At 40.6% G+C, this 10,427-nt stretch overlaps 2 protein-coding genes across 2 annotated transcripts in view; one reads left to right on the top strand and one right to left on the bottom strand.

Annotated features, from left to right (window-relative positions):
- Window positions 1–2,707: 2,707 nt before the first annotated feature.
- LOC121585041 (2-oxoglutarate and iron-dependent oxygenase domain-containing protein 2) lies at window positions 2,708–5,166 on the top strand. Its single transcript, XM_041901375.1, has 7 exons — window positions 2,708–2,955; window positions 3,062–3,118; window positions 3,210–3,320; window positions 3,436–3,535; window positions 3,658–3,782; window positions 3,919–4,176; window positions 4,628–5,166. Exons 1-7 carry the CDS (start codon window positions 2,821–2,823, stop codon window positions 4,898–4,900), a joined length of 1,059 nt encoding a protein of 352 aa, XP_041757309.1. The 5' UTR covers window positions 2,708–2,820; the 3' UTR covers window positions 4,901–5,166.
- Window positions 5,167–7,645: 2,479 nt separating this feature from the next.
- The window catches only part of LOC121585040 (electrogenic sodium bicarbonate cotransporter 4-like), a 72,969-nt gene continuing 70,187 nt past the window's right edge, over window positions 7,646–10,427 (bottom strand). The window contains exon 27 of the mRNA XM_041901374.2: window positions 7,646–9,058. Coding sequence (XP_041757308.1) covers window positions 8,944–9,058 — 115 coding nt within the window. The 3' untranslated portion in view covers window positions 7,646–8,943. The remainder of the gene's footprint in view (window positions 9,059–10,427) is intronic.

Below are 10,427 nucleotides of genomic sequence, written 5' to 3'. Positions count from 1 at the left end.
CTTTCTTTGAGTGATACAAATCCGTCTCTTGATCGTAACTGAAAGGACCAGCTTTTGTCTTGACAAAAGAAATTGAAAATTAGCAACTAAACATGAACAATAATATAGTAATAACACAATTTGATGCATTTTTAAACCACAACAAAGTGACACAAAAAAAACATATCACCTCACTGGGTAAAATGGCTTCCCTGCTGAACATGAGTAAATAGGGTGTGAACTTGGTTGTGGGGTCGATGGTCATCCTAAACAGATATAAAACAGGGTCCAGGAAATCGTCCCACTCTGCCTGCTTCTCTGCCACCACCTGTGTGATGGCCTCCTTCAGTAGGCCACTGCTGCGGTTGTGTAGCGGGTTCAACTCCACAGCAGACACTTTCTGCACTAGGTTCCACCTGTCACACAGGTGCTTGGTCACCTGGAAGTAACATTACAGGACAAATGTTGATATCGGCCTATCCACTTCGTTAAGTTTGTAAATAGACACAGGCTAATAACTTCTCACCTCATCACAAAAGTCAACGCTTTGTGTGGAGATAATTGTTTTTGCTGCCCCAAACCTGGTAGGGGGGTATGGTGATTAAGCGCCATCTCATGTCCACTCACGTTGTATCTTGCAGATAATATTCAAATTAGTATTAAAATGTGTGTGTTTAATTAGGCTACCTGTAAATGGATGTAGAAATACATCTGGCAACAGAGAGGCAATCTCTCTTTTGAATGGGGAATGCCTCCACCCACTTGCTGAAGTAATCTGTGACGATTACCACGCTGGAATTACCTTGCTGGGTTTCTGGGAAGGGGCCTGGTGAAAAGAAGAACCAATTTTTTAATTTAAAGACCCTCGCTTCCTTTGGTCTGAACATTGAGTTTGATCAGAAACTCCTGTGAAATAAAATGTTATAGGCTTCTTATGATGTAGGCTATTTGTGATTTTTCCATTGATTGTACATTCAATTGTGTACACTAGGCTACTTATAATGTAATTGTAGGCTATGATCATTGTGTATCCATTCATGCTTTTTTCTATATTATTGTTATGTGTAAATTGACCAATGATGTCATGCCATAGCCAGCCATGATTGCAAACACCTGCGTGTGTCGAATGGAAACCTATATATACTGGTGACCTGCAGTGCTTGACATGAAACCCTGATGAAGACAGCTTTCTGTCAAAACATTGGCAAATAAAATATTGCATCGGAGCTATTAGTGTGTGCAGCTTTTCCTTTTCTTCTAAAGAAGAACAAATTAAATAAAGTCAGACAACCATTTAAAATCTTGATCTATTGTTCTGAGACTAGTGTAATAGTGTTTCTTCCACCCCTCTCCTTTCCCCACCCTGGGCTAGAACCAGGTACCCTCTGAACACATCGACAACTGCCTCCCACGAAGCATCATCACCTATCGCTCCACAAAAGCCGCGGCCATTGCAGAGCAAGTAAAACAACTACTTCAAATTCTCAGAGCAAGTGACGTCCCCGATTGAAACGCTACTACTACCGTGCACCACTAACTAGCTAGTCATTTTACACCGGTTACACTAGCTGAGTAGTTTCATTTCTGAGAAGTTTATTTACCAAATATATCAATCCCTAGAATTTCCCAGGGAGCATCCACTTTGATTGGCCTAACAGTCCTTGTCATGTTTTTGTTCCTCTCCGTGTGTTGACAGGTTTCACATACCTTTATCTAAGGCACACAAATGCACAAACACAATCTGTAAGAAGAATGAATGATATGCCTCCAAGCTGTATTATTTTATTACACTGAAGTCCAAAGAGATGCACATACCCAGTCCACGACGTCCTTCACAATACCCAGCCAGTAATACTTGCTTTGGATCTTGTGAACAGTCTTCTTTTGTCCCAGGTGATGACCGATGTCATTGAAGTGGCACTCTAAGAATATATGCCTCTTACGTTCAGCTTCAATCACCACCTCTCGCTTCTCCTCCTTCTTGGGCCCCACGTAGTACAGTAGATCCTCTAGAACAACAAAACCACACAGACAACATGCAAACATGCAATTAGAAAGAGATGCTAGCCTAGTCAACAACACACATTTCAACCCCCCTCTACACATTAAGCCTTTTCTTGTTGTTGTTTTTTGTTATCTATTCACTCTCTTACCATCAATTATGAATTTCTGAGCATATCTTTTGAGATTCTTCTTTCGTATAGGATTCATAGTCTGGGGGTAGCAGCCCTCGGCCACAAACGTGTAGATGTCACCCAGTCGGTTTGAGCTCGACTCCACCACCTCCTCTTCAGCCACCACTTGCAACGAATCCACACTCAACATCTCAGAAGCTAAAAAAGGGACCTCAAACCACAGTAAATATGCGAGCCAAATTATATATTACAAGGAGAAACCGACTTACGTGCAAACAAATATGAATATGACAAAAGAAGAACTCAATCAACGGATTAGTGATTCGCATGTTGCCTTAGTATTCTGCGAACAGAGGATTTATGTTGACAGACCCGGAAACGAAATTCGAAGTTTACCTTTCCTCTTGAATCAATTTTACACCAACAGATAGAAAAATGTCAACATATTTAAATAATAGAGTACTGTTTGATATTTGTATATTTTATATTCAGCAATGTGTCTCTGTTTAAGCTCTTTTGTTGATAACAAATCATGGAAACTAAATGCTGAGAGTATCGTTTCACATCGGACACATAACACAGTTGGATCACATCAAACAACTAGAGTTCCGGGGGCGATACCACCAACGTTTAACTGCTATATTAGCCAATATTATTGTGATTTGTCCTATAATACGTTTATTTGTATTTTCGTTATAGGATAGTCATGCAACACGACAAGGATTCCAAGGCAACATTTTACACTTGTAGTTGTTTTAGCACTGACAATATTTTCCTCGAGGAGTTCAAACTTCATGTCAGATTTCTATCAGAGCACCAGTTTAGAACGGATTATCAAGCGGTGGGGATCTGGCCTAGCTAGGCAGTAGATCTACAAACGATTGTCACGTTACAGATCTTGTTAGATAAGTGTAAAGTTAGTAACCTTACTTCTGTTTACATTCCAGGTGTTAAGAAATCTTGGCTGCTCCACTGACACAGAATTCGAGGACATCCTGAAAAAGGCAAGTAGGCCCATGCATTTTGAGTATTTTATGAAAATTGGACTGAATGATCAATCTATTGTAATGTATGGGTTGAATGTTTCCTATCTAGATTGCCAAAGAAGTTGAAAGGCGCAGGAGCCTTGGTGTGAAGTCAGCTGAGAGAGCTGCTGCCATTAAGGAGATTTATAAACCTCTCCATGACCATGTCTACCATCTCCAGGTAGGAATCATACAATACTGCAGTCTTCAAATCCATAAACGGATACTAATAATTAACCCTTTGATCTGTGGTATTACTGTACAGTGTAATTGACTTAGATTGTCTATCTCTTTAGGAGTCCTATATGGCCCCAGAGTTTAAACAGATGGTGGATTATTGTCGAAGTGATGAGGCCAGTAAAGAGGGACTGTTGAGTTTAATGCAGACAGAAGCAGGTGAATTTTCCTTAGAGTTTATAGTTGACATAGGTGGTGCCTGTCATGACTGTTCAACTTCATAGACATTTTTATTCCATGGTCCACATTAGGGCTAACTCATTATCTTTCATTTTCTGAAGCCGCAAGGGTCTTCCGCTTTCCTGTGTTCAAGAAAGTATTCTGTGAGGAGCTGATAGAAGAGATGGAACACTTTGAACAATCTACATCACCCAAGGGCAGACCGAACACCATGAATAACTATGGGGTACACGTCCTCTTATATATGAGAGAAATCTGTAGAATATTAGATTTGGAGACTTCAGGCAAAATGCTCAATGTATCAAGTGTTACCTGTGGTAACTCATGTTACTTTTGTTGGTGATGTTCTTTTGTCCACACAGATCCTCCTGAACGAGTTAGGGTTTGACGAAGGCTTCATCATCCCGCTCCGTGAGCAGTATCTGCAGCCTCTCACATCTCTGCTATACCATGACTGTGGAGGACGCTGCCTGGACAGCCACAAGGCCTTCATGGTGAAATATGACATGCATGAAGACCTGGACCTCAGCTACCACTACGACAATGCAGAGGTCACTCTCAACGTGTCTCTGGGGAAAGAGTTCAAGGAGGGGAATCTCTACTTTGGTGACATGAGACAGGTGCCTCATTAGAGCAAGATGGGGAAGTGTAATAATATAATATGCCATTTAGCAGACACTTTTATCCAAAGCGACTTACAGTTATGTGTGCATACATTTTTACGTATGGGTGGTCCCGGGGATCGAAACCATTACCCTGGCGTTACAAGCGCCATGCTCTACCAATTGAGCTACAGAGGACCACACACAATAGTGTTATGTAGAATGAAATAACAAATGGAGCTGTGCTCTTGGTTTAGATTCATACTATCTCTCATTAATTCCACACACACTGTGGTTTAAAAACCATGCCAGTGTACACACAGGTTACACACTGTTATATTTTAGGTTGTGAAATCGCACACAGATTTATTAGTTGCATGAACAAAAGTCACCACAGCCCTTTAGTAAACAGTTGCATTGTTAGTTTAGTGTGGCTCAGTGGCTGATAGGGTTTTTGCTGCCCCTGCAGGTGCCTCTGAGTGAGACAGCATGTGTGGAGGTAGAGCACAGAGTGACAGAGGGTCTCCTCCACAGAGGACAACACATGCACGGTGCCCTGCCCATCTCCTCTGGCCAGCGCTGGAACCTCATTGTCTGGATGAGGGCCTCACAGGAGAGGAACAAACTGTGCCCCATGTGCAACAAGAGACCCACCCTGGTCGAAGGAGAGGGTTTCGCAGACGGCTTCACAAGTGACACAGGGATATCTCTTCTACAGAATGTATCATGTGACCTGCATTGACTTAATGCTGCTGGTCCATGTATATTTGTGTATGTTAGTGTAACTATTGTCTGGATGTTTGCTTATCGTAGAGATTATCGCATGTGCCATAGAAGAGTTGTGGAGAGGAAACGTGATAGACATTAGGAACATAGGGAGGCTCATCATTACTTCTACAAAACACCTCACTACCAACTTCATTATGCAGTGTCACAGGTGCACCTTGTTCTGGGCAACTCTAAAATGTGCAGTTTTGCCACACGACACACATGCTAAAGATGTCTCAAGTTTTGAGGGAGCGTGCAATTGGCATGCTAACTGCAGGAATGTCTACCAGAGCTGTTGCCAGATAATTTAATGTTAATTGCTCTACCATAAGCCATAAACTTCGTTTTTTGAGAGAATTTGGCAGTAAGTCCAACCGGCCTCACAACCGCAGACCATGTGTAACCACGCCAGGCCAGGACCTCCACATCCGACTTCTTCACCTGTGGGATTGTCTGAGACTAGCCACCCGGACAGCTGATGAAACTGAGGAGTATTTCTGTCTGTAATAAACTCATTCTGATTGGCTGGGCCTGGCTCCCAAGTGGGTGGGCCTATGCCCTCCCAAGCTCACCCATGGCTGCGCCCCTGCCCAGTCATGTGAAATCCATAGATTAGGGCCTAATGAATTTATTTGAATTGACTGATTTCCTTATATGAACTGTAACTCAGTAAAATTGAAATTGTTGCATGTTGCGTTTATATTTTTGTTCAGTAAATAAGCTTACAATAATAACAATGATATACAATAATAATAATACAAATTATAAAAACTAATTATTATAAATAAATGTAAGTTCCAAAATTGCATCCTACCTAAATAAGGAGTTGTACAGTAGCCTACATTCTTCTCATCTTAGTCCACTACAATATTGAAACTTATATTACATTCCCCTTGTAGGCTTTTCACTAAAGGCATACTCTTTTTCCTCTAACTTTTGTTTTACTTCAATGAAAAAGGCCTCCATCTTCACAATCAACAGTGGACTAGGCCAAGGCTCCTCTCTCGCTCTCTCTCTCCTCAGCAGCAGGCGCATGTGCCCGCAAGGCGTGAGAGAATGGTGCTGAAGCGCAAATCTGGGGTGCCGGCTATGATAGACAACCTCTCCTGGACAATTTGGCTTCAATTTAATTTATTAGCTTTTTATTTTTTTATCAGCCAAATGCCAGCAATTACCAGCTAAGGGAAACCCTGGAGAATTTTCCCATCAGACTTGTGTTTCCATCAAATTGACTTGTTGCAGATAAAAGTCTGTGTGTAAATATGTAGTGCACATAAAAATACAGTTTGAGGTTAAATTCCCATATACCGAATTAAAAAATTGGTTTCCATGGCATTTTCTTTTCCATATAATTTTCTTCAGTATAATAATAAATACATAACTGTAGTTATGGTCTTACTAAATCTGTAATAATGCATACAAACTTTTTTTATAATGCACAGGCGTTTCTATGTTGGTAAAATCAATCATATTGAAAGGATCAACATTTAACAACACAGCAAATATCACAAGAATACAGTTTGTACATCGTCTTTGGGTTATTGTTAGGTGTCTGCTCAGTAAGTGTCCACAGTCATTTACACACAGTAGGGCAGGGATCGTCAACTGGCGTACCGCGGGCCAAATTATTATTACAAATAATTTTTTGAACATAAAATACAAAAATTATTTTAATTTAGTAAATCTATTCCCATGTATTTCCACTCATAAACAGAAATATATATGATCATGTACCAATGTAATCAAGGTTTGAAATGATTATGTTTTTGTCAAATACAATTTTTGCTTGGCAAGGGTTCGTACATCATGAAAATCCAGAAAAAGTCATGGAATTTAAATATTGTGTTTTCCAGGCCTGGAAAGGTTTGGAAAATGATCAAATCTGAAAAGTATGGGAAAAGTCATGGAAAGGTACTTTATTTAGGCCATTTAAAAATATTTTATCAATCATATATATATATATATAAAACATCAGCCAGGATAGCGGAAAAAGCCATACAAAGTGCCATACAAATGAGTAATTGAAACGATTATTTTTGATGAAATGAACGATTCACTAATTCACCATTGTAATAGTTGGGATTCTGTTCAATCGTTGTGAATCGAGTCATGTGAATCAAAATAATCATTTGTGAATCACGAACACTAATTTTAGGAAAAAATATTTTGGATTATGTGGCTGCAAAACTTGTTTTTGTAGATACTTCCAGTTGATTTGGGCATCAAATGTATGGGACATTGCAACTCAATAGATGCTTGTCAGTCTGCAAAGTAAACACTTCTGAGGTAGGCCTAGCTAAAATAAATATGACTAAACTAAAAAAGTACATTTCCTGAAGAAATATGTGTGCTTGCTTCAGCTGAATACAAATATTTGTAGCCTATCATAGTCATTTGATCTTTGATATATTTAATTAATTAATTATTTTATTAAGGCATAAAACATATTTGGTTGTAAAGTTGCAATGTTTTACATCAAGGGTAGTCAACCATCTTCCAGGAGAGCTACTGGGTGTGCAGGCTTTTGTTCCAGTCCCCCTCTAACAAACCACATTTTAGACATGAGCTTCTCCACCAGACCTTGATAAACTGACTCTGATGTGTTTGAGCAGGGCTTGATCAAAAGCCTGCACACACATTAGCTCTCCAGACTGAGGATTGAACACATGTTTTATACAGTTACCTAACAGGTATTCTACTTGGTGGGTGGGGGGGGTAAGTGCCTTGCACAACGACAGGAGATCAGATGGGATCAGAGAGCAGCCTCCCAGTGTCGATACCACATTTATGCATACATTTTTTGTACATAGAGACACCACCAATTGTTGGTCATGCAAATGTGTTTAAAAGTAATTGAGAAGTCCTAGAAAAGTCATGAAATTCCATCTGTCAAAATGTGTATGAACCCTGGTTTGGGCTTCTTGCTTCAATTTGCAGAGTACAAATGATTTATAATTATGTTCCGGCCCCCCCACTATCCACTCAAGAAAAAGTTGTCCCGCAGCTGAAACTAATTGATGACCCCTGCAGTAGGGAATAATAGCATGATTGCAAAACGCTGTATTCAACCATGTTACTAACAAATCATTCATTTTCAGCACTAAAAAAAACAGTATTCAGTCTAGTAGGCTATTCACATGTTTTGGTTGTTTCTTTTTTCTCCAGTGGCTTGAAAACACAAGAGGAAATAGGAACGGTCGTTTGCTACAAGAAGAGGCACCATACAACCTAACAACACACACACACACACACCAAAATACAATTATTTGCTGAAGAAGGATATTCAAGAACTCATTTATCACATGAAAAGGCAGGCCATTTTTACTGACATTGAAATTCTGGATTGCACTTAAAGTTATTCTGGACCTCATACTTCATACTTACTATATATCTCTCTATATGAACAGTGAAAAATACATACTATATCATTTTATAATTTATATAAATAGAAATATCTTGACACAAAATATTCTCATATACAGCACATACAGACGAGATCCTTCACTCCCTTTTCTCCTATATCCCTCCATTGTGTTTCTAAACTTAAGCATGTCCTGAAAATTATACAGTCAACATGTTCTTTACAGAGATATCCATGACAGTTCAGCAAAGAGCCTCCTAGTTTAAAAGCAGAAGCTGTTACTGGGATTTTGGACACATTGAAATTGACAGCTATGTGAAGAATCAGATCAAGTAAAAATGTACTGTACATTTGAGCTAAGTTATTCCATGTACATGTTGTATTCACAGTTTATTTATATTAGGTGTCATATGCTGTCAGCTGTTAGTCCATGCCACCTTGTATTGTCCTCTGCAGGCATTCTAGAAGAGTCTTAGTGTGTGAGTGGGTCAGCATTTTATGGCTATGTACTGTACAGAGTCCGCGGTGGACCATTGTATGCCTGTGCTCGGTCACACAGCAGTCAGTGCCTACAGGTGACAACTTTGTCTGTCATTCGCCTTAAGCGTTGTTTTGCTGCTCAAGTCCCTGTGGCGGGGGTGATCAGTGTCCGTGTCTTAGTCCGACTCCATCTCGATCTTCACCTGGGGCACAGGGAAGGCCATGCCACGGCCATGGGCCATAGGGACCGTCGGGGACGAGGGACAGGAGATCTTCAGATGCAGGGTGATGCTGAGGAACGGCAAGTTCCAGTTATCATACATTCATGTCGTCCTGTGTGGCTAAAATGGGTTTGTTTACCACTGGGGCTACATATACAATAATGTATGCATGCTACTGTAAGTAGCTTTGGATAAAATATTCTGTTAAATGACATATGACATACACAGCGAGAGGCAAGAAACGCAGAAGGAAGGAGGGACTGGAGACAGGAGAGGGGTAAGTTAACCTTGGGCTAGACAGGGAGGTAGTCAGTAGTTAGATGTAATCTGGATCTGGTTCATAGTACCAGAGAGTAAATTAGACTAGAGGCGAGGTTGGGCAAACTAATGTGAAACAGTGTGACAGGGAGTTAGGCTGGCTGTCAACTGTGATTGATGTCTGTTCTTTATGCCATAGTGTTTCAAGCCTTTCTGTTGATCAGCTGAATATGGTGCAATTGCAAACTGCAATTCGGGGCATTTCTTGATGTAGGAGTTCCCTAATATCAGGAAACGGCCATTGATACCTGCCATTGGTCAGTTCCGGTGTTGTGAGATTGATGGTTTCTCGACACACGTTATTTGTTTACATAGCAGGTTAGGATAACTAACATGGCAGGTTAGGTTAATCAACGTAGCAGGTTAGGCGGTTTAGCGTGGCAGGTTAGGTGAATTAGCGTGGCAGGTTAGTAGACTGAGGTTAAGGTTAGGAAAAGGGTTAGGGTTAGCTACAATGCTACAGTTGTCAGCAACTGTTGTCCCCGACGTGAAATAAATGGCCACGGACCTATGGCGAGCATCAATGGGTGTAACTTGATATCAAGAAACACCTATATCAGAAAACACCTCTAATTGCGGTCTGCAATTGCACCCTTCTTGATCAGCGCACACAATATGGGAAATGTGAGGGGTGGGAATGAATTCAATGTACAGTTTGTGAAGAATAAATGTGAAGCTTCACTAAATGAAAGTTTCTCCTTACTTTGCAGTTTTCCCTTTCCTAATTTATTTAGAAAAACCACTAGCAAAGGCGTAGGTCTAAACCATGTATGTCTAAGGGCGGCAGGTAGCCTAGCGGTTAGAGTCGAACCAACGACTGGAGAGTTGCCAGATCGAATCCCAGGTCTAATGGAAAAAATCTGTCAAGAAGTGAGCTGGCAACTGGAGGGTTGCTGGTATCAAATCCTAGATGCCATTTCCTACCGTTGTGCCCTTGAGCAAGGCACTTAACCCCCACAACAACTGCTCCACGTGTGCCCAGTGTGGCAGCCCCCTGCTCCAACATCTCTAATCTGTATGTGTGTCTTTCAGAGGGGTTGGGATAAAGCGTAAGTCTATTCTGAACCATGCTTCCTTAAAAGTAATGCAGACATGAATTGTTATCATAGTTCTTATTCAAA

The sequence above is a fragment of the Coregonus clupeaformis genome, chromosome 16 (assembly GCF_020615455.1).
Source record: "Coregonus clupeaformis isolate EN_2021a chromosome 16, ASM2061545v1, whole genome shotgun sequence".
In the NCBI taxonomy this organism is placed as follows: domain Eukaryota; kingdom Metazoa; phylum Chordata; class Actinopteri; order Salmoniformes; family Salmonidae; genus Coregonus; species Coregonus clupeaformis.
This window is presented reverse-complemented; position numbering and strand designations above follow the sequence as displayed.